This window comes from Myotis brandtii, unplaced genomic scaffold (assembly GCF_000412655.1).
Source record: "Myotis brandtii unplaced genomic scaffold, ASM41265v1 scaffold312, whole genome shotgun sequence".
Lineage (NCBI taxonomy): Eukaryota > Metazoa > Chordata > Mammalia > Chiroptera > Vespertilionidae > Myotis > Myotis brandtii.
In genome coordinates, this window is record NW_005361955.1 from 5,218,904 (window position 1) to 5,244,577 (window position 25,674).

The 25,674-nt window shown below is 36.4% G+C and overlaps 1 protein-coding gene across 19 annotated transcripts in view; it reads right to left on the reverse strand.

Moving 5' to 3' along the window:
* Window positions 1-25,674, reverse strand: part of SETD5 (SET domain containing 5) — an 80,188-nt gene that overhangs the window by 39,248 nt on the left and 15,266 nt on the right. For 4 of the 19 annotated variants that reach the window (XM_014542786.1, XM_014542783.1, XM_014542784.1 and 1 more), the window contains exons 2-9: window positions 10,463-10,520; window positions 7,038-7,224; window positions 6,037-6,261; window positions 2,531-2,723; window positions 2,148-2,253; window positions 1,613-1,821; window positions 1,216-1,274; window positions 549-727 (exon numbers count right to left, since the gene is read on the reverse strand). In XM_014542786.1, coding sequence (XP_014398272.1) covers window positions 549-727; window positions 1,216-1,274; window positions 1,613-1,821; window positions 2,148-2,253; window positions 2,531-2,622 — 645 coding nt within the window. In that variant the 5' untranslated portion in view covers window positions 2,623-2,723; window positions 6,037-6,261; window positions 7,038-7,224; window positions 10,463-10,520. The other 15 variants (XM_014542790.1, XM_014542788.1, XM_005870112.2 and 12 more) reach the window with 13 other exon arrangements.

Here is a 25,674-nt window from a genome sequence, read left to right on the forward strand (position 1 = left end):
GGGATGGGCAAGTCACCTAGGAGCAACAAAGTTGCCATGATGGGGAAGAAAGAACACAAAACAGAAGAGGTTTCTCCTAGAATACAGGAAAGTGACCACAACACTGAGGAAGCCTAGACCATTCAAGAGACATTTCCTAACTTTTTGAAACAAGGAAATAAATCAATCCAATGACATGAAGTAGGCATGTACCAGGACAAGAATTTCAGACTACTTTGGGCTGAGGAGGCAGGGAGATACTATAAGGATAGTGGAAGCCTAGACTGGAGGGTGTAGCACATATGGGCTTGTTACCAGGTGGGGCTAGGATTTCATACCTGGGATGGGGCTTGGAGGAGAAGAAACTTTGTGCCAGTTGTGATGGTATGGAGTGGCAGAAGAGAGGTTGGTCTACATGTTGACAACAGATTAGCCGATTTTTGCAAGTAGAGCAAAAGTGGCCCTTCAAACATCTGGATCAAATTCTTAAAAGAATTTTGGTGCATTCTTGGTCCAAAATTTGAGCTATTTCAGACATATTTCTATTTAAGATACTTTACCCTCCATACCTTGATTTTCTTTGTCTTTGGTGCTGCACGACCCTTTTCTGGACTCTTTTTCCGCTTCTTGGGTTTGGTTCTTCTAACAGTTAAGGTGATGCTTGTAGGTGTGTGCTGTGTTGCTGTATACAACACAGTGGAAGGAGAAAGCTCCTCATCCCAGCTTTCTGTTGCACTGCTGTCCCCACCTGAAAAGGTTATTTCATAGTTCACATTATATAAATATTCAAAAGTATATTAAAGCAGCTTATTCTGATAGATTTATTCCATAATCCAGTAAGTCATTACTTCTACTACTAACTCTATCTGTAGAACAACATAAATACCCACCTCCCATTTGAAAACAAGATTCTTTATCATTGGCAGTAAGCAAATAAACTGTTCTATATTGTATCTATTTCTCCCCTGATAATCAGTCCCAAAGCTCCATTGTTTCAGTATGTAACATAGAAAAAGGACCTGATGTTTTTTGCTCACAAAAAATATTTTGATTGCTACAGAGCTAAAATGTCACTTATGGACGTTAAGAGAATTACACAGTGGTTTTCAGAGGACTTCTCTCTCTTTCCGTGAAATGAGCTAGGGACCATGGGAACTTACAGAAGGGGTTTAGACAAATACTTAAAATACAAAATACTTTATGTCAAAATATGGGCATAACCCATCTTCTGCTCACCTGATATGTTGTCCTGCTTCCGCCGATGAAGTCTAATAACCTTCCCCCTGCTCATTCCCCTAAAGATGGAAAATAAACTTAAAGTAGTCCTTCCAACAGCATGCAGCACATCATCGCACACATGGGAGATGTGTCTCTGTATACACTACCCCCTTCCTCCCACCTACCAAAAGTATCCAGGACATTAAATTTCATATCAAATTCAATAGCTTTAACATCAATCTCTCATTCCTTGTTGTCAGCAATTCTCACCTAGTGCAGAGAATTCGAGCCAAGGAGCACTAAGGAATCATCTACATTAACAAACACAAGAAAGAATACTTTGAGCTTTTCCCTACTAATAAGAAACCCTAATCCCAGCAACCCAGGCTTGAATTTAGATGGAACATGATCTTACCTGCACTTGTCACAGTTGAGAAGGAAGCCATCCTGAGAAAGACCACAAGGACACCAGGTAGGAACAGTCTCTCCTTCAGAGTTCGGGCTGTCTCCACAGCGTTCCTCTACGGGCGACGGCAGGCCATTCAGGTCAGAACGAGGGATGATCGTCTGGACAGGGGGAGAAGCAGGAGGTGTCGGAGGAGGAGGGGCTCCGTAATTATGATCCTGAAAATAAGATTTTTTAAATCAACAGTGTCCAAACACTGGCCCCTCTCTCCCCTAAAGTATGGTACATATGGAAAGAAAGAAGAAAGTAGTACCCTTCGTTTTTTGGCTTCAACCAGGAAAGTGATAAAACAAAATGCCAAGGTCAACTGGGACATAAAAACAAGAACAATGATGCAGGGCTAGACGTCCGCTGGAGGCAGGGAAGTGCAAAAGGGGCAACTTCGTCATGCTGCATATAAACATTGCAAGAAAGTCACAATGTATAAGAATGGATTACACTCCAGGAAGATCACTGCTTTGGAGAGAAACAAATGCATACTCACAGCATAAGGCAGTCCTCGACACCCATGCCTCTGAGTGGTCCCATAATTATGAGTGGAATACACGCTCTTCTCATTAACTGCTGGACTAGCCTCCACAGATTCAGGGCTGCACAAAGGCGAAAAGCAATGCATGATAGCATAACACCTAATCTTCCCTTAAACTAAAACTTAACTTCCCATTCTAACCCCTCCTCTTTCCACAACCACCAGCTACTAGAATAAAGAACTCAGTGAAATAATCTGATTAACATAACTAAGCCTATAAATAACACTACGAGTGTTATTAAATGTGGATTTGTGTGTAACATGAAGCCAGTACAGGCAGATGTCTCAAGGCAGGCACCTGGGATACAAGGTGTCCCTAATGACAAACACAAACGTACCAGCTGAGCAGGGAGTTTCCCCTAGAGAAGCCACTCTGGGCTGCTTTAGACTCAGAACTATTCTTCTTAATTGGATCTCTTAATACTTCCATGAAACCTCACATGACATTTGCAGTGAGTGAGATGATGAAAGTGCCTTCTGCACTGCCCCAGGGACCAGGCCCTCTTCCATTCACTACCAAGACTGGATACCCTGAAGAAAGTACAGGTAAAAACAATGGCATCTTATATTTATACCTCTCATCTTGATGAACCCCCAAACACCTTTCAAATATTAGAGTAATAACTTCTCATCCACCAATGACATGCAAGCATATCAAGGACACAATTATCTTACAGCTGCATGATAATACAATAGAACTTCAAAATAATCAAAACTCTACTGAGATGTTTTGTTAGTCTAATGACAACAGCAACAGTGACTACCAATTTGAATTTCCCATTATTTTCTAGGTACTGTATATATATATATATTAATTCATTTACTCTACAACTACTAAACATGGTAAATAGAACCCCTTATTTACAGAAGGGTAAACAGGTATGAGTTTACACAGAGCCAGGATTTGAAACAATGTCTGACTCCAAAGCCTGTGCTCTTTCTACTCTGCCTAACTGGTTTGTAAACCAGGATAACACTGAAAGAAAATTATATGAGATCTTAAGTAACCAGGCTTAGTGAGCAGCTTGGTTCAGTATCTTTTAGGACCCTCCTTGAGTGGAAAATAAACAGTTCAGGCACAATTTATTAATATAAAAGAATTATAAATGTGTTCAAATTTAGAAATTCAACGTAATCCTTTACTTGATAATAAAAAGGCATAGGTGGCAAAGGATAAAATGTGAGTTTTAGGGGGAAAAAAAAACTTTAGTGGTTATGTTTGGCAGAATTTTGAAACATAATTAATGCAATTGTATGACTTTGCATAATGAATAATAGATTATGTCATTTATTTAAATTAACCAGAACAGAGACTCACAAATTAGAAACTCCAAGGACACCATGCATAACTCAACCTTAGAGATCAAAGGGTTTTTTAGGGAATCAAATAATGCATACTGTTTGCCTCAAGTAATATGTTTATTTCAATATATTAAAAATAGACAATATATAGTACTTGGCAGGAATAAAATGTGAGGTTCAATGTGGCACAATGTCAGCTGAGAAGTGAGGGATAAAAGAAAATTCTGATATATGTATCCAACTCACCCAATCATATGCTCCAAAACTGTGAGAAGGGATCTTATTAATAACAGCAAAGGTAATTTCTAGGTAAAGAAGAACTTTAGACACAGGAAAGTATTCTCTGTTAGTGAAGTGCATGCATTTTATTACTTTAAAAGAGTGTCTGCAAGATGGGAACTGGGAGGGAATAAATCAAGAATGCAGGTCAGTATACTCGAGAAAAAGATGATCTGAACATGGCTCATTGGAAGGCAATCAGCTCTGAGTATTAGGAAACAGGTGGGGTTTCCTAAATGAAACCAAAGGTAGACAAGCATTAATAAAATGAAGGCAGAATTTAGTTTCTATGATGGAAAATCAAGAGAAAGTAATTTTATACATTAATTTACTTGATAAACAAGTATTCCAAAGAGCTGTACATATTTTATATAAGAGATTTTGTACCACTGAACACATGGGGTGAAACATGACAGCTGTTTATTAGGAATGACCTGTGTAGTTTTGTTTTTCTTGGGGGGTGGGGAGAAGGAAAAGTGACATGAAATAAAAGATGGCCATGGAGATGTAACTATGTTGGTTTTACCTTACCCATCTCCAAACTGGGTAAATATGAACATATGCAATTCATGTGCAAGTCTAGGGAATAAAAATAAAATGTATGTTTTGGAGGTTAAAAGGCCACCCCATTGCACAATACTTTCTAGTCAAGCACAGCATTTAATATATTGCTATGCATGCCAAATACTAAAATTTAAGCCCATATCTTTTGATGAGGAAACTTTGTAATTTCCATACTGGTTAGTGATTCAATACAGTTACATGTTGACAGGTAAATATAGGATATTTCTTAGGATATTCCTTGATGTATATATCAGCTCTTATCTATAATTTAAATGGATTAAAACTTAGTGTTAGGACTGCATCTCTTTATTAGCCAACCATTTAATGCAAATGTAACTATAGCCTTTTCCCCCCTTATGTTTAAATTGACAGTTGGGCACATACACAGAGCCCATGCTTACAACAGATACACTCCATCAATTGTGTTCCAAGTACAATATGCAATCTGCTGCTATAATGCTACCTCTTGGGAAATGTCTGAAGTGCATTTATGGCAAGACTATACATTCAGAAAAATCTTTTCTTCCTTTGTTATAGCTAGACTTTTCCCCCTACAAATATATGAAAAAGGGATAATGCATAATGTCATCAGCTTAAAAAAAGCATGAGGTAAAACCTAGGTCTTTTTCTTGGTTGAGTATTTTGCCCTCCATATCAGATTTAATCTTCATACCAGTGCCTAGACTAGTAGAATATGCATGACAGTAAAATATGCATGATGAAGCATTAAAATAGGCAACAATAATTTAACAGAATGGCATATAAGCTAATTGTTGACATTCTCTTGCTTTGTAGAAATACCAAACAAATAATTGTGTAATTAGTTATGATCGCACTATCAAAAATCTGCCTGGAGATTGTGAATGAAATGTCTCAAAAAATAGAAACATTGTAGGCAAATTTTTTATGCCAGAAGTATTTCTTCTTTCTGCAATTACTTCTGGATTCCCTAGCAACATGTATGGGCAGTCATCTGTGCACTCTGGGGAAAACACCAGTTTTAAGAATAACTGTTTTTGGTATTTTTCTTATTTACTTATCCCAAACTCACTGATTTAATCTTTTTATTAAAATTTCTCACAAATGTTAATGTTGTCTACCTATATAGTTTGCTAGTCAATCCATATAGGAGGCTAGTGGCTAACTTTATAAAAATCTATTAATACTATGCAACCAATTACTAATACAGGAATATTTTTAAGTAACTTACTTGGGGAATAGTTATAAAATTGGAAACCTTGGCTATTGGCATAACGAAATCTCTTTGGCATGCAAACCTCCCCCCCCCCCAAAAAACAAAAAAAACACAAAAAAATGGGGGGGGGGCATGGAAGAAACACTATCCACCCTTCTCTATCTCCCACCCTCCATCTTTCGTTTTATATGGGAATAAGGCCAAAACTGTGTTAAATTCTAGACTACCCCAGAATATAATAATACATTGCTGCTTAGAGTAGTTTCATTTTAAGCCTTCCTCTTTAAGGAAGTCAGCAAGCAGTTAAGTTATCCTAAGTGGCTTTATGAAGAAATATACATGCTCTTTACTAATATTCTCAGTTTTAAGGAAGAAAACCACTATTAATCAGGGATGCAGTTGAACCCAGAGTTCTAGTACAGTTGCTTTTCTTTGCTGAAGGGGGAGAATCCCCGGGGACTGTGAAAATGGCAAGAGAAACAGGGGAATTAGAGCAACACCCACCTCACTCTAGAAGTGGCTGTGGGATCAAGAGTCTGAACTGGACCTGAACATATTCAAAACACCAGGATTTTTCCAGCCCAGACCCTAATCCCTGGTACTGCCTGGAATAGACTTGGCTTCTGGGGGTGTGCTGCCCCCTAGGCCCCTTGGGTCTCTTTCGCTGGACTTTCACATCCTTGTGTAGTGCCACTTCGTCTTGAAAGGTAGGGGGCTTCCACTTCCTTTCTGTAAGCAAGGAAGATTGGGTACAAGGGAGGTAAAAGGACAAGAGGGGTAATCTGTGAGCAGGGGGAATCTCGGACACTTAAAAGAGAAGGGATACAAAAGGCTAAAATCTTTTAAACTGTGAATAATATATAAAGTTTTATAACGAAGGCCTACCTTTATTGCCATTTGGCATTTAAATTCTTCAAGAATTGAGAGTCTATTTTAGGGATTGGACTTTTCGACAAACTCTGAATTCCTAAAGCTGCTCTTAGCTGAAAAAAAAGTTTGGTACCACTGATTTTGAAGGTCCTCTTTCTAGGCAATGAATATTATAAAAAACAGATGACACTAACTTTCCATGTTTTCTGCCCCATATAAGGTTTAAGTAACCTGCCCATATAAAGTTTCAGCCCCTTTACTCTAGAATAATGAGAAGTACATAGGAAGAGGCCTTCAAGGAAAATCAGTTGGAGAGAACTCCTCTTTATCTCCATCCACCAATTCTACAGAAGCAGGTAGTGACACCTACTTTATTTCAATCTTCCCCACCCATCAAAACAAATAAAAATGTAGTCACTACTTTGCAAATTTCATCCCATTTAATTATTTACTTAGAAACCCCCCTCCCCAATTTTTCCCCTCCCATATTCAGCTTCTATGGGAGAAAGGGTCTAATGTTATTTATAGTGGGCTAGGCTTGGGTTTAGAAAATACTACATGTTTATTATTAGATGCCCACAAGTTGTATCCACACAAACTGGTAATTCACCTACTAGCTAGGAAGTAGCACTTACTCTGATCCAGCAGCCATATCTGAGTAGGATGTATCTGGTGTGGTGACTCCCAGAGGGATTGCAATGCTCATGACGTCCAACACAGCAGAAAGTGGAAATCACGGGGTCCAATTAATGGAGACTGGCCACTCTGAGAGTGGGGGTGAGCTGTAGAGCCTCAACCAACATGTTATGGACATGAGGAATCCTGCCATAGCAAAGGAAAATATCTAGTAACCAGATAGTTCTTTATATTTATCCTAAACATTTTTTCCACTTTTTGAATAAGCCTTTTAAAGGGATAAATATAAAATAAGTACAGCAAGAGATCTACACATGTCCCATGTTTACTATGCACTTCATTAATGAGGTAGCAAAAGTTATGCTTTCTTTTCATTTCTATTTTATTTTTCCACCTTTCAGATAAAGAGAAAGTAATAGTTTGTCCAGCTCACTAATAAGCACATTTCCCCCACTGTACGACATCTCATCAAACGAAATTTTCCAGTAGCCTGAGACCTAACAATTTTAAAGATATAGGCTGGTTAATGGAAATGTCAGTTTAATTTTTTGACAATTCAAAATCTTCATTTAAACGCTGCTCCCTCCGCCCACCACAAACAAATGCAGTTTTTCCAGCAGCCAATGTTATTTCTTTCAAATTAAATATGATAAAAGAGATCAATTTGTTTCTATCTGACTAGACACAGCTGTTTCTTATTGCCTTCTTTTGTTATAGAACACACTCTTCCTTTTTTTGAAAAAAAAATTTATTTTTACTGATTTCAGAGAGGAAGGGAGATGAAGAGGGAAAGAGAGAGAAATATCAATGATGAGAGAGAATCATCAATCGGCTGCCACCTTACACGCCCCACACTGGGAATTGAGCCTACAACACAGGCACGTGCCCCAACCAGGAACTGAACATTGACCTCCTGGTTCACAGGTCGACACTCAACCTCTCAATCATGCCAGCCAGGCCTCTTTTCTTTTTTAAAACCATTTTTAACTGTAATTTTGGGAGAAGATGCAGTTTATTTTAACAACTATATTTGTGAGGTAACATCCATTGCAAGGTATGAATAAAAACGTAAACCATGAAGAATACAGTTTCATGATAAAGATCAGAAAACTTTGTATGGAAAAGCAGTGATGATACCTTGAGAGTTGGTGACCATAACCAGTGGAATTTGAGAACAGAAAGACTCACAAACTACTGAAGTGTAAAAATGCAAAAGTAGATTAAGATATTTGGAGGTATGGTGCAAAGGGAAAAAAGTTTCCTTTGTATGATTTTACATTAATGGTTTTATATTGCAAAAAAACCCATTAAATACAACAAAAACATTAAAAGGATGAAATACAAGCATTTTGTGTGGGAAGAAAGTCATGTTAAAGACCCAGATTGATAAAGATTTCTGTAAAAAGACTGCAAAGAGTCATGATTGATATACTGATTAATGGTAAATGAAGATGGTAGAAAATTCAAACGATTATTTATACTTAAAAAAATATGGCATGAAAAATATTTAATATTTTAAATGGTAGACAATCTGAGATGCTTCAATCTTATTTTGATATATGAAGCAAATTAATATGGGTAAAAAACCCAGTTGTGAACAGTGAATCAATCCAAGATTTTTAAGAACGCATAAATTGTATTACTCTTGTGTCATTTTAGAATGCTAGAATAACTATCAATTGAGCAGTCCTCCCAGGCACCTACACTTCGCAAGAGCTTCATCTCTCCAATGGATCTAGGACTCTTCAAATATGGATGTGGCAATAGATCTGGTTCTACTCAACAGAAGGTGACATATTGCTAAGACTTGAGACTAAAATGAAAGGGCAAATCTTCCTATCTATTGCTTCTTCACAGCTCATAAAAGTGACTAATATAACCTTTTGCCTTTGAGCCTGTCACACACATAAATGTTTCCTTTCCCTAACAATATATCCAGACAGAGATTTAAGCAGTACAGCCTTAACAGTCTCTGGAAAATTGAAACAAAAATCTACAATGATAGGAGAACACATCAAATAAGCCCAAAGGGCAAAACATTAAATACTGAGGATTGTTGGCTCAACTTTTGCTACTTTTAGTATCACTGTATAATTCGAATTAAAAATAAAAATAAAAAAGCCCCCATAGTGCCTGGCTCGATAATCAAAAATAGAGCCTGATAATAACCATACCTTCCCTGACCAATACAGGAATCTGAATCATGTATTATATTTTCAGTAAAGAACAACAAAAAAAGTTACTCAGCACCATTAAAAATCCTCTGTCACAGCCATTATTACATGCCTATAAACAAAGTAGGCTTTTAGATAAAAAAACAACTTAGCCCTAGCTGGTCTGGCTCAGTGGTTGGAGCATTGGCCCGTGGACTGATGGGTTCTGGATTTGATTCTGGTCAAGGGCACATACCTTGGCTGCAGGCTTGATCCCCACCCTGGTCAGGGCCCAAGGGGGAGGCAACCAACTGATGTCTCTCTCTCTCTGTCTCTCCCCCTACCTTCCACTCTGTCTAAAAATCAGTAGAAAGTATCCTTGGATGAGGATTAACAACAAAAAAAACATTAACAAAAAACAACTTATAAATCTACATTGATAGTTGTTATTTTTCTGTGAATAATTTTTAAAATATATACTAAAAAGGAAAAGATGAAAAAATTACTTCAGGTATCTCCCTAATAAATGAATAATTAATAGAGTCCTTAATGAAATCCCACCCCAGCTAATTTTGATAGTCGATAAATAACTTTAAGAAACATTGTTAACTATGAATTTATCTTTTCATGAATTGCTCCATTTTCCTTTTGTCTAGTTTTACATGACTCTTCTAATCTTCTAATGAAAGCAATCATAGGTTATAAAGCCTTCTCAATACCTGGGCTTCTTAATTAAAAAAAAAAAAGGTAACAAATCCAAATTTTTCATGTAACTCTGAGGACAATTCCTTCCTTAGATAACACTTTTCAAAATATAACTATTAAAATTTTAACTATAAAGAACTTTTAACAGATCATCTATATGCAATATTTTCTTATAATAATGGCATTAGTTTTATAAGCCAAGACAACAGGTTCCTAGTATAGTTTACTAAGCCTAGTAGTTATAGCATTTATTAACCTATTACATAGTTTGGAGATGTGTCCTAGAGACTGAGAAGAATTAACACTGTCTCCGGGTGAAACAATTTTAAGATACTTTTTACTTACTTGTTAATTTGTCTCTCTATAAACTCTATGAGGATAGTGGTTTTTGTGCTTTTATCCCCTGTTGTAGTTCCAATGTCCAGAACAGTGCCTAACACATAAAGGGTTTCCAAAAAATATTTGCTGAATGAATTTTGATTATTCTTATCTCAATATATGATTTTATCATTCATCAAAATACAAAAAAATAAAACAAATTAAAATAATTTATTTGGCTCAGTCACCTTTTTATAGACCTCTGAATATGAAGTCCCAAAAAATTATGTCAGTAGCTCTGAAGACCTAGAAAAAGTTGAGACACAAATTAGTATAGAAAGAAATAACATTGATAGACACTGTCTTGTTTAACATCCTATGATCCAATTAGTACTCTCTCTCATTCTATATATATTTATTTTAATCCTCACCTGAGGATACGCTTATTGATTTTAGAGACAGAGGAAGGAGGGAGAGGGAGAAGGAAACTTTGTCTTTCTACTGACTTGGTGCATGGATTCGTGAACATTGAAAGGAAATTAATTAGAAGCTGGCCAGCGGGGTGGGACTGGGTGAGAGGGGCCGGAGACACCTTGGAGCCAACTTCCCGCAGTCCCTCCCCAGCAGGCTGCACCTGGGGATCAAACTAGCCACCTAGTTTATGCCCTGACCAGGAATCAAACCCGTAACCTTTTTGGTATATGGGATGATGCTTCAACCAACTAACCCATCTGGCTGGGGCTCTAGTGCTAAATTTTTATCATTTAATCTTTACATCATTTTTTTTTTAACTTAAGTGATAAATATTTTATTATGCCACTGGATATTCCTTCTCTTTCTTTCAAATTAGAATTATCTCCCATTTCTCAAGGGATACCTTCGTTTTCTCCCAGGAAGTGTTTCTTTCCTCCACTGACCCCTTCCCAAATTCAGAGGCTTTTCTTTAACCAAGTGTCAAATTTACTCTCCAGTCATACAAGAATCTACCATGGCCCAATAAGTTCATATCATTCCTTTTCCCCTCCCCATTCCATCCCACTTATATCTTCTTGTCCTACTACAGAAAAAGATTGACAAATGAAAGTAATTTCTATGTGTGGTCAACTCCGTAATAGAAACACATAGAAAAATAAAGCTGTAATCAACTTTCTACCCTCCGAAAAAGGGAAAAGAAATAGGTGATGACCTAGGACTTTTTGGGGGAAAAAAGTGAAATGTAACATTAGCCAGAAATGAAAGAGCTGTTGATGGTATTTCAGTTACCAAGGAAAGGAAATGTACTCTATGTTATTTTACAAATTTCCAACTTATTAAAAATTGGAAAAGAAACTATTCTGTAGAAACAATTCACAAAGAACATATTAGGAATTATAAAAATAAAAGGATGAAGGTAACAGTAAAAGGAACAACAACAACAAAAACACACAAAGAACTCAAAACAGACATAGACTCCTCTAGCAGCAATAAATAAGAAAGGTAACGAAATGACAGAAGGAAAAAAAGAAATAAGTCTGAGTGCACAGCAGGAGGAAAATGAATGCATTTCAATTTAAGTATTTCCAGAACAATCCGTCAGAATCCACAGAAACACTAGTATGTTCTCGAATTCAGAAGCAGAATCAGCCTGCCTCCCAGTACTGACTACTCCTTTGAGAAGTCACCATTTACATACAGGTTCTTGGGAACAGGCTACTAAATAGAACATGCCAGAAATAGTTTATAATTACTCCTATCTTTTTAATTGTGTTCAGAAATGGTCAATAGTCTTTGTAAAAAAAAAAAGAAAAAGAAAAAAAAGTCTTTGTATTTGTCATTATGACCGTCTCTTCTCTATATGACTTTACTTGCTGAAAGCACAAGACCTGTGTAATCTGTCTAGTTACTCTCAAAAGACAGTGTTTTAAGAATAATTCCAACAGAGATTTAGAGAAAGAAATTGCATCAGCCAGGTGAGCCGGAAGCAGCTGGGAGACAAGAGTCCAATAAACAGACAATTCAATGAAAGAAAATTCAGAACAAGTCTGCTTCAGTAATCCTGTGAAGAGGACTGGCAGGAAGAGGAGTGCTGCTTCAGAAAGAGAACAGGCTTCATATGCTTCAGACAGTCTTTGTACTGAGGCTGTGGACCTTGGCCATTCTCCCAGAAATGATGCAATCCTGATGAACAAGATCTGCTGCCAGAGAAACAATTGTTAACAGCCTATGCAGACAGCAACTAAGCCAAGGAGCAATCTCTGATCAATTTCACAAACCAACAAAAAGCCAAATCTCTTCCCTCAATTTTGGTTTCTGACAAAACATGTGAGTAAATATATATTTAGATATATATATATGACCAAGCCATTTTCTCAAAATGTCCCTCGTCTTTTAATTCCTTTGGCTTTACAATATCTAAGATCCATCATTAAATTTTAATTAGAACACTGAGACCATTTTTACTATGAATATAATTTTCCAAGCATATTAACAACAAGGTATTTACAATGAAATTTTACACTTGTTTTCCTCACTCTCCTAAGAAAACCTTTGGGAGGTAATGGTTTTCCTAAATATAAAAACCACTTTGGAATCTAGAGCCCAAATATGAGATTTCAAAGTAAGGACAAATATGCACACCCACAAAGGTATATTTTAGACATCTTTGAAACTACAGGAAACTCTATGTTAAAAACAGGCATGTGTTAAAGAAAAACAGAAAATTTCTTCTTACTTAGGCTGACAAAAGAAGTAGATTGAGTAATATCATTACACTGTAATGCCTACTTTTCTCAAGGGCAACAATATTATTTCAGATCTTACAGGAGGGTTAATAACTATTTTCATCCTACTAGCCACAATTTACTATTTTATTTTAGAACCTAGCTCAGAAAAATCCTCAATTTAAAATCCTCCATAGATTCTTCATCTCCTAGGCCTCATTTCTTTTTCAGAGCTTTATCAGGTTGTTCATACAGTATAGTTATAAAATTATTAGGATTTTTCTCACTTACTAAATAAAGAACTGCATACAGCAAACTTCAGTTCTCTAAACTCCAACTAGCTACAATTAACCAAATTTCTTCCCTTAAGCAATAACCCTCAAACTGAGATTCACTAGAAACAAGCACCTAAAATATATCCTGAAATCAATATATTCAGACCAACCTACCTCTACATTTAAACCATTAAATAATGAAAATTAACAGATATACAGAATAACAGATAGACAGAAGTCATAAACGATCTTTAACTCAATTAAGGAGAAGAGAAAAAACATGCCAGAAAAACTTTCAATTAGGATTAAAAGAAAATAGTCACTAAGTTTAAGATTCAATTTCTGATTCTGTTATATATGTAAGTTGAATTTATTCTTAAATACTTCTATAATTTCTTTCTTTTTAATAACTTTACAAAATGATAAAAGGGAGATGGGAAAAGAAGGTTTTTTGGTATGATTACCACCTTCAATTTAATTTTTAAATCACAGAAAAAAAATACAACAAATATATGAACGCATTTTATCTACATGACCAACTTGCTTGAGAACTAATGTGGCAGCTGTATTATATGCTTATCTTCTATCTCCAACCAAAATTAAAATACTGAGTGTTTGTACTGTAACAGTTTTTTTCCTTGGGAAAATAAAAAAGTACTATATAATAAGGGTTAGGAAATTTGAGTTCTAGCCTGCAACTTAATTTAAGTTTGGTGTTCTGAGAAAAATAACTTTTTATAGATGAACCTTAAATTCCTCAAAGTAAAATTTTCATTAGGCTTTTTCTTGCTCTAAATTTCTATGAATCCTGACACTGCCTTATGCAATGTCTCAAAGTCTCAGTTTTCTCATCTGTATAATAGAAAGAATAATACCTGTCCTGCTGACTCAGGTGTGTATGGACTATCATTTATAGTACATAAGAGTTTAAATGGCTCTTTGGAGTCTTTAAATACATGTGAAGATAAGCTGCTACTAACAACATGAATATGGGTAAAAATGTTTTTCTCTTCTTCAACAGTGTGTTATTTCAATCTTGTAACAGTAAATAATGTGAGAAGACTATATGTGGAAAACATGAAAAAACAAGCAAAACCCAACAGTTTAGGTGAGATAAGTAACAAGCATTAGAAGATATAAATCTGTTGAAAAGTTCGTATAATTGGGATTAGTACAAATTCTAAGTTAAGCTTACAATTTGTAGCAAGTTAATGAAGGCAGAGTACCTAAGAGAAGTTCAGGGCTGAAAAGAAAAAAAGAAAAAAGAGAAACATTGGGGCAAACAATTAAGAGACTAAAGAAATATCATGATTTAGTAATTTAGGGCCAAGATAAAGTTTTCCTTTTTTCCCCATCTCTTCCTTGGCCACTTTGCCTAAATTTATATTCCCTCTAGGGCAGTGGTTCTCAACCTTTCTAATGCTGCGACCCTTTAATACAGTTCCTCATGTTGTGGTGACCCCCAACCATAAAATTATTTTCGTTGATACTTCATAACTGTAATTTTGCTACTGTTTTGAATCGTAATGTAAATATCTGATATGCAGGATGTATTTAGGTGACCCCTGTGAAAGGGTCGTTCGACTCCCAAAGGGGTCGCGACCCACAGGTTGAGAACCCTGCTAAGGGCTGCTGGACTTGGTACAACAAACCCATGACTAGAATAGGAGGCAATTAAAACCCAGTTTTAAAAAAACACCCCTATTTTATAGTCCATAGCATGAATTTCTTTCGTCATGAAAAATTTCATTAATGGCAATATTATGGAGGAAAGACATACTTAGTTGTACTTGGAGGGGAGGGGTGATAGGACAAGAGTACATGCCATAAATAATGAAGCTAAATACATACTACACTTTTATTTTAGGTTGTTTTAGGTTGACATTTTACTTATTTTACTTATAACTCGTATTATTTTACTTATAACTCGTTCAAAAATAATAAATACATATATACTGCTAAACTAACCAAGGATGCACAGACTATTCTTAATAAGAATTAGAATGACATGGACTTTGATTTACCTCTTTAAAGGGCGATATTCTCAAGACTTTTTGAAGGTTCTGTCCTACTGTGTTTGGAGCCTCAGCATATGCTTTAGAAACATGTACCAGACTAGATAGGAAAAGAACCTCTCATACCTCTACATTTGCCTCCTCTGTCCAAACCGCTTTCATTTTCAAACACTGAAATGGGAACCAGATTTACTTACTCTAGAAGAAATGGGTTATGCACATTTATAAGGCATTAATATCTGTTACACTTTCTGTAGTTTAGGTAAAATTTCTTAAGTTGATAAAAAATTTAGAGTTTTAGGATAAAGTCTAATTCATTATTTTATAGATGAAGAAACAGACTACATATATTTTAACTGTAAGAAGTCACACACACAGTGGTGGAGAGTTCAGAAAAAAAATTAGGATTTAACATATAGCTTCTATTTATTAAAGTAATTAATACTTATTTTAGAGAGCTACATCTGAATTAAAACAAAAAAACTGTAAAACTCAGCACCAATTATTGGTGCTGTGTTAGACAAACAAATCCATATTAAAATTCTTGACTGTTTTGGAATTTATATTATCTAGATTTGTTTATATTATCTAGATTTGCCAGTTTTTCTGCATTCATTCATTCAACAAACATAAAGTAACTACTATTTATAAAAGCTATGTTATGTGCTATTTTAAGATGTTTCTCTTATCCAGAGAGGGGAAGCAATTTGCAAACTCTTTAGGTTTGCCTATGTGCCAAGTATTGCATTTTCACAACCATGAAGGGGAAAAACAATCCTAAAGTATGCCTTTACACTTAATGAGTCATTCTGAAGAGAAAACATCACCCTCCCTACAAAGACAGAAAATCCCAAAAGCATCCCATCGTTTATCACTGACACAGAGGAGTCTCTTAGGGAAAGAGATTATTTTATAAATCTCTTAAACTATTTAGACAAAACTTACTGATTGGTCTCATGGAAAATTCTATTAAGAATGAAGGACAATGGGCAGCAAGAACCTGTAAAACACAGATGAACAGAACCTGACCATACATGTTCTGTGATTATTTGGCAGACCAGGTAGGTAAGTATATAGCAGTAAGGGCATTTAGAGCTTAATAATTCTAATATGTCCAATCGGATTCCCCTCACGTCCTGATAGCTGAATCATTAATCTTATTATTTAAAAACTGCTTGTAAAAATTATTCAAACATCACAAAAGCATAAAATAAAGTGAAATTCTTACAATTCCATTTTCCAAAGATATTCCAAAAATAAAATAACCCTACTGTTCTGTAATCTGTTTTGTTCATTTAGTAGTAAGTTTTAGACATCTTTCTATATTTAAAGGAGATATACAAATTTACTTCTTTCTCTTAAATGATGGCACGGTATTTTATCCCATGGATCTACCGTAATTTAAGTCAGTCTTCTGCGGGTTGATGTTTAGATTGTCACTAATTTTCCATGACACACACAATGCTGCACTGAATGGTTTGTGTATACATATCCTATGTAATAAAAGCCTAATATGCAAATTGTCCTCTCAACTGGGAGTTCTGCAGGGAGTTCAACCACTTGCTATGACATGCACTGACCACCAGGGGGTGGTGCGGAACATGGCGGGTGTTGGTGACTCGGCACTGGCAGAGGAGGCGCTGCAGGCCCTGATGCGCCCAGATGAGAGTGGGACCAGGGCGGGATGGTGGAGCAGGTGAGTGGGCAGCGCCAGGCTACGGTGGGTGTGAGACACTGGTCGCTGGGTGGGGCCCGATCGCCCTCTGATTTGATTACCACGCCACCGCCAGGCTCCCATGCACTGAGGGAGCTGTGCAGGGGCCCAATGCCCTGCCAATCTGATCGCAGGGTGACCAGCCGGGGCGGTGGGGGGCGGGGCTGCTGCCCTGCTCCCTCAGCGCCTGGGTGCCAGGCAGTGGCGGGGCAATCGGGCCCCATAGGCGGTGACCAGCAGCAGCAGCAGGGCTGCCACCAGGCTCCCTCAGAGCCTGGGAGCTGGTGGGGCCATCAGTTTGGGGGGCGGGCAGGCAGCCCAGGAAAGGGAGGCCCCAGCTGGCAGCTGGCAGTCACTAGGGACCCTACCTGTGCACGAATTTCGTGCACTGGGCCTTGTGTGTGCGTGTGTGTGTGTGTGTGTGTGTGTGTTTGTGTGTATACTTTTGTTTATACATGTGCACAAACATTTCCTTAAGACACATTCCTAAAAGTGGAACTGCTAGAATGGCATGAGCATATTTATTAGCGATGCTGAACCACCTCTCAGAAAGTAAAAACCGTATTACACTCCCACAAACATAGTGGGAAGTCTACATTTTTTCATAAGTTTTTAAATACTTTCAATTCTTTCCTCAGAGTTTTTCTTAGAAGATTCTACATTCTAAAAGAAAACCCAAAAATGAAAATTAATTGTAAATACTCAACATTCTATTACCAAACTACTCACCAGAAGCTATACTGATAATAGAATTACTCAGAATAATTTGTAATTTAAAAAGTAATGGTGATGAAAGACATAAACTAAAAACAAAACATTGATATACATGTTAGGGCAAAAGTAGGTTTATAGTTGTTCGTATGGAAAAAGACTTACAGGTTATGATTATTATAATAGCTTTATTAACGCAAAAGAATGCCACAATGTCACAGTGCATTTATGTACAATCTCGTAAGTGGCTGGAATTGCTGGCCTTCATTATTTACATATTCTTGTAGTCTACTTGCTATACTCAAACACACTTGAATACAGAGTTCTTTGTCATCAATAAACTTACTTTTGCCTACTCCTGTACAGTGTTTGGTCTATGCATAAAACGAGTCTATTTTTACTCATACAGTAGATTCCTGAGCAAAATGAAACCTTTGGAATGGTGAGTAGTACATTATTTTCCTAGAGGATGAGCATCTATGATGGTTTGTTATGAGACCCAAGAACTTCAAGAATTCCCATCATACAAAACATCAAAATATTGTAAAACTTTTCTCTGATATCTTAATATAAAAAATGATTAAGCCTCTACACGGATGCTAATCTTTGGTCCAGTTTCAGTAAACATTTCAGCTGTATTTAGGCCAAAATTCTCATTCATTAATTCTTATAATAAATTAGCCCCAGGACACTGACAAAATAGTACTTTTTAGTTAATGAATATAACTGGCATAGTAAGCTGCTCCAAATCCTTATGCAAAAAAATAATCACAATTATATATTATGCTAAATTTTCTGTTATTTTATTCTCCTTTAATCATCTCTGTGGGTTTTCCTGTCATATCACAGTTTGACCCTAAATAAAGCCCAGAATTCTAGCACTGAATAAAGTAAAACACTAAGTATTTTAGCATTTACCTGTTATTTTCCCTCTTTGTTGAGAAGTCTTCTATTTACAAACTTATTTTTTACTGAGTAAATATTTCTAAATGCTGAATTTTACTGCTTCTGAATACTATATTTCATTTTCCGGTACTTGGTAACCAAGTACTTAGTGTGCAATATGAAAACTAAGACATCTTTTTTTAAAAAAAATATTTTTATTTATTTCAGAGAAGATGGGAGAGTGAGAGAGAGATAGAAACATCAATGATGAGAGAGAATCTTTGATCGGTTGCCTCCTGAACGCCCCACACTGGGGATCAAGCCCTCAGCACGGGTATATGCCCTGACCGGGAATTGAACTGTGTCCTCCTGGTTCAGAGGTAGATGCTCAACCACTGAACCACACCAGCTGGGCCAAACTAAGACATCATAAAAAAAAAAAAAATCCTATACCCCAGATTATGAGAAATCTCTTATAGACCACCAATAACTTGGTTTCCAATCTTTTGGAAAAAAAGGAGTTTTTTAAAAGTGCAAAAATTTTGGGGTGGGGTAGGAGAAATCAATGGAGGGGATCAAAAGGTAGAAATTTCCAGTTATAAAGTAAATAAGTCATGGGGATACAACATACAGCATGGTGACTACAGTTAATACTGTACTGCATACCTGAAAGTTGCTGAGAGTAGATCTCAAAAGTTTATATCACAAGAAAAATAATACTTTTGGTAACCATGTAAGGTAAAGGATGTTAACTAGACTGTTATGATCATTTTGCAATGCATTTGGACTGAATCATTATGTTGTACACCTGCAACCAGTACGTTAATTAACCTACTTCAATTGAAAAAAATTTTTTTAAACGAGGCCACTGAGTGGGCCCTAATCCAATATGATCAGTATCCTTATATGAAAAGGGAATTTGGAGACATGAAGAGACACTAAGAATGCATGCACACAGAGAAAGGATAATGTGAAGAGGCAGCAAGAGGGCAGGTCACCTGCAAACCAAGCAGAGAGGCCTCAGGAGAAACCAATCCTGCCAATATCTTAATCTTGGACTTCGAAAAGTGCAACATTTTTTATTTGTTGATTAGGAAAATACAGTAAAACAATATTAGATCCTTTGCAACTGGGGCTCCTGGCCCACAAAGTACTAGCATCCATGAATAATAATTAGACAATTGACAATACTTCTGTACCATATCCTTTCATCTTATATCCTTAAGAACCATTTTTCATTTAGCCATTACAGGACTACATGATAATTTATACCTAGATAAATACATCAAATGATACTTGGGTAACAAAAAACAAAAACAAAAACAAAAAGAAACAAAAAGAAGACTTCTACTTAAGAAGGTATCCCCTTTGACCTAATGGGCCAAAGGACCAGAAAGCCCCTGTTAAAGCAGTGTGGTCTTCATGATCATCTCTGAATTCTAAAAAAATATTGCATGGCCCATGGCTCTTCAATGAGTTTAGGATTTCTTAAGAATCCACTAAGAGTCAATATTGTTTCACACTGAAATTCCAATTCTTTCCCCATTTGTTTATTAAAGCAAGAAGGAAACCCACTAGGCTTCCATTTGCTCTAGTATCAATATTCAAAAATTGATTCTTAGTATGAGCATAACTACCTTGTTACTGTTTTTCTAGCTGATTTCAAACTTTGAACACACATACTTACAGGAATTCCTACCAACCCTTCTTTGGTGAACTGCTCAAAGGAGACAGTATTTGCCTAATCTCTTCTTTGAGGAGATCTATAATAAATGTTTATTTGGATATTAGTTTATAACAACATAGAAATACTAATTTGCAAGCCAATGTTTGGGAGCTGCTTGTTACCATCCCTTATGCTACCAAAACACAGATTCCTTTAGGAATTCTTATCTGGCTTCTAGACCTGTTATTAATACCTTCCTTTAAAAAAAAAGCATTTTCTTTTGGAAAAAAATTGAGTTTACCAAGCACAACTTAGAGTGCATCTATGTCAAGTTAATACAAATAAAACTAAGTAGGCTACAATCTTTAGTAGCAAAATTATTTGAATTTTCAAAACTAAAAATGAGTGGGAGGCAACCAATCAATGTGTCTCTTTTACATAGATGTTTCTCTCTTTGTCTCTCCCCCTCCCTTCCACTCTTTCTAAAAAAGTCAAGGAAAAAATATCCTCTGGTGAGAATTAACAAAAAATAAATAAAAACTGAAATCACTGATCATCTATAATAATAAAAGCATAATATGCTAATTAGATCGGACAGCTGACTGACCTTCTGGATGAAGCAGGGGCTGCGAGGCCCGAGGCAAGCCGCCACAGCTGCGAGGGCCAAGCCCCATACCCGAATTTCGTGCATTGGGCCTCTAGTTTCTTTATAAGAAAACAAGTATGCTCACAGTGGGCATTGTGGTGGTACTCAATTTGGCCCAATAGATCAAAGGGACACACCTTTTTAGGCCCAAGAAGAACCGAGTTTAATATCTACTTGGTTGCTTAGCAACCAAATCCTAGGGCACCTATATTTCTTAACCTTTTCGAAGAGTGATCACAGACTTCTATTAGACTCTGATAAAGACCATGAATATTTTCCTCAGAAAAACACCAATAAACCTTGTAAAACTTCTAGGGATTCATAGGCCCTTGTTCTATAACCCTTCCTGAACTGCAGCCAGACTCGATATAGGGAGCCTGCAACTGACTGACTTATAAGGAAGGTATGGGTGACTGGAAGAGGCTCATTAACTTTTTTTTTTAATACCAAAGATAATGAATAATCACTCTAGTAGGGGATGATGCCCAATAAAAAAATATATATTTTTCCTTTCTTTACCCAGATCCAGGAGCCCCATCCAACTTCAGGCAAAGAATCCTAAAGTAAAAACTGCAAAAACTTCAGATGGGTAGCAGTACCCAAAGTCAGGAGGAGAGAAAAGGGCAAGATTATATTGGTGAAGGTGGAAGGCTTTTTTTTTTTTTAAATATATTTTATTAATTTTTTACAGAGAGGAAGGGAGAGAGATAGAGAGCTAGAAACATCGATGAGAGAGAAACATCGATCAGCTGCCTCCTGCACATCTCCTACTGGGGATGTGCCCACAACCCAGGTACATGCCCTTGACCGGAATCGAACCTGGGACCCTTCAGTCCGCAAGCCGACGCTCTATCCACTGAGCCAAACTGGTTTCGGCGGTGGAAGGCTTTTTAAATAAAATAGGGAATGTGGTATAATGAAAAGATTCTGGAATCATAAGGAGTTGACTCACCCTATTACTAGCTATGTGACCACTCTAGTTCAGTTTGTTCATTTGTAAACCATCCCACTGCACTATTTTGAGAATTAAGTGACATAACATTCATAAGAGAACCTAGCAAGATATTTGACACATTGCAAGCACCCAACTTTTGATATGCTGGGTTACATTAAAGAAGTAGAGAAAATAAGAAATGTAAATAGGAACCACTTTCCCACTTCCAAGCCAATAGTATGAAGTATAGGAGAGGAATTTACAGTTTGAGTCCTGTTAGTAATTCGCCAAATCCACTAATACTAAGATTTGCCAACAGTTACAGAATAACCTGCACCCTAAATAGCCTATTAATTTTCTTAGAGAAATCTTGACTGGCACTGATTTGGTATTTATAAGATACCTTTTCAGATATTCAAGTATTTTATAAAATGAAATCTATTGTATACTAAACATACTATTAATTTCCCATTTGCTTCTTCAATCTTCCTGTCAGGAATACCTTCCAGAATCTGTGTATACCTCTTTAAAATATTAACATTTCCTCTCAGTATAAAGTCATTATATACCTACATAGCCACTCTATTTTCCTTTTGATTGGAAGTATGTGATAGCTATAAGAGAAATTGGGTTCAGAGGGCAAGTCGCACTGATGGGGAGAGACTGAAAAATCTGATTATGTTTACTTGCCTGCTGTAACAAGTTTAAAGTTTTAAACTTTAAAACATTTTATTATGAAAAATTTTAAATAAGTATAAAGTAAAATTTTATAAAGAACTTCATTTACTTACTATTTCAACAATTATCAACTCATATTCAATCTTGTTTATCTGTTAACTCTCCTCCACTCTAAAGCAAACACCAAACAACAAATTTCAACATTTAGCACATATCTCTAAAAAAGTGTACATTTTAATTCCTGTTTTGTTTTGTGGGGAAGGGAAAGATAACATTAGCCCACCATTTGTTCTTTCCTGGAACTCCCCATATCTAAAATAATAAGTTAGGACCCTGGCCAGGTAGCTCAGTTGGTTAGAGCGTCATCCTAATACGCCAAGGTTGCAGGTTTGAGCCCCAGTCAGGGCACATACAAGAAGCAACCAGTGAATGCATAAATAAGGGGAACAACAAATAGATGTTTCTCTCACTGTCTTCCTCTCTCAAATCAATAAACTAAATTAAAAAAAAAGATAGGTAATATAAGGTATAATTAAAAGATTCTGGCTGGAATCCTAAGGACTTGTCATCCAATCTGAATTCATTTTGGCATTCCTCAATCTCACTGTAATCCTAACATATTAAAAACAAATAAAACTGCCCTGGCCGATGTGGTTCAGTTGGTTGGAAAGTCCTTCCATACACCAAAAGGCTCTGGGTTTGATTCCACGTCAGGGCACATACCTAGGTCTCAGGTTCGATCTCATCAGGGCAGGTCGGCCAGTTAATGTTTCTCTCACACATAGATATTTTTCTCTCTCTTTTCTCTCCCCCTCTCTCAAATCAATAAACATATCCTCGGGTGAGGATTAAAAGAAAGAAAGAAAGGAAGGAAGGAAGGGACGGAGGGAGGGAGGAACCTTCTAAAACATTATAGAGGGAACACTTCCAAACTCATTTTATGAGGCTAGCATTACTCTGATACTAAAGCCAGACAAAAATACTATAAAAAAAAGGAAAACTACAGGCCAATATCCCTGATGAACATAAGATACAAAAGTCTTCAACAAGATATTAGCAAAATGAATTCAACAGTACATACAGTAAAAGGATCACACATCATGATCAAGTGAGATTTATTCCGGGGATGCAAAAATGATTCAACTAGCCTTAGCTGGTTTGGCTCAATGGATAGAGCATTGGCCATTGGACTAAAGGGTCCTGGGTTTGATTCCAGTCAAGGGCACTTACCTAGGTTGCAGGCTTGAACCCCAGCCCTGGTAAGGGCGCACACGGGAGGCAACCAATTGAAGTGTCATTGATGTTTCTCTGTCTCTCCCCCTCCCTTCCACTCTCTCTAAAATTCAATGAAAAAATATTCTCAGGTGAGGATTAACAATAAAAAAGGTTCAACCATCGAAATCAATAAATGTGATGTACCACATTAACAAAATGAAGAATAAAAAACAAATAGATGAAGAAAATGTATGACAAAATTCAACATTTTTTTCATAAAAACTCTCAACAAATTGGATATAGATAGAATGTATCTCAACATAATAGAACAAACACACAGCTAACATCATACTCAATGGTGAATAGCTGAAAGCTTTTGTTTTAAGACCAGGAACAAGAATATGATGCACACTCTTGCCATTTTTATTCAAATAGTACTGAAAATCCAGAGCAATTAGCAACAAAAGACCTCCAAATCAGAAAGAATAAAATTCTCTGTTTGCAGATGACATGGTACTACATCTAGAAAACTCTGAAGACTCCACCAAAAAACAGACTAAACAAATTCAGTAAAGTTGCCAAATAGAAAATCAATAAACAAAAGTCAGTTGCATTTTATACACTAACAGAGAACTATAGGAAAGAATAATAAAGAAAACAATCTCACTTACAATAGCACCAAAAAGAATAAAATACTTTAGGAATATATTTAACCAAGGAAATGAAAGATCTGCACAGTGAAACAATAAAAATATTGATGAAAGGAATTGAAGACACAAATGAATGGAAAAATATTCTGGGTTATCACCAAAAAGAGATAATAAATGCTAGATAGGATGTGGATACAAGGGAACCCTTGTACACTGTTGGTGGGAATGGAACTGGTACAGTCACTATGAAAAACAGTATGGAGGTTCCTCAAGAAATTAAAAATAGAACTACCATATGATCCAGCAATTCCACTTTGGGGAATATATCCAAAAGGGGGAAAATCACCATCTGGAAGAGATAACACCTGGACTCCCATGCTCACTGCAGCACTATTCACAATAGCCGGGGTATGGAAACAACTTAAGTATCTGTCAAAAGATGAATGGACTAAGAAAATGTTATATCTAGCTATTTACCTACAACAAAATATTATTCAACCATAAAAACAAGAAAATTCCGCCATGAGACAACATGGATGAACCCCGAGGGCATTATGCTAAGTAAAGTAAGCCAGACAGAGAAAGACAAATACTGCATGGTATTACTTATATGTAGAATCGTTAAAAAAAAATAAAAATAAAATTTACTACTATAGAAACAGAGAGTAGAATCGTGTTTGCCAGGGGCTGGAGAAATGAGGAAAGGTTAGTAAAAGGGTACAAACTTTCAGTTATAAAAACTAATAAGGTCTGGGATCTAATGTATAACATGGTGACTCTAGTTGAGGGGTTGGGGAACGTCCGGCCCTCAGGTTGTATAAGGCCTGCAGTATCATTGGGCCTGGAGCTGCCAAGGCATTAGGGGTGAGTTAATTATGTTTGACAAAATATGACAGACTAATTTTTAAGCTGATTAATTTTGTATGGCCCACGAGTGATGTTATAAATATCAAAATGGCCCTTGTCAGAAAAAAGGTTCCCCACGCCTGCTCTGGTTGATAATACTGTATGTACTAGTACTGTATGACTGAAATTTGCCAAGAGATTAGAACTTAAAGATTCTCACCCCTACAACCAAGAAAGGAAACAAATGTAAGGGATTAATGTGCTAATTAACTTACTTGCTGGAATCCTTTCACAATGTATATGTATATCAAATCATCATGTTGAACACTGTAAATATATTATAATTTCATCTCAATAAAGCTAAGAAAAGCAAACAAACCAAAACAGCTAAACTAACGAGCAACCTGATGGTAAGAAAATGTTTCCTTAAAGCTCCCTTACCTATTAAGTCTTTTTTTTTCTATAGTCTTTTTTTTAAAAATATATTTTATTGATTTTTTACAGAGAGGAAGGGAGAGGGATAGAG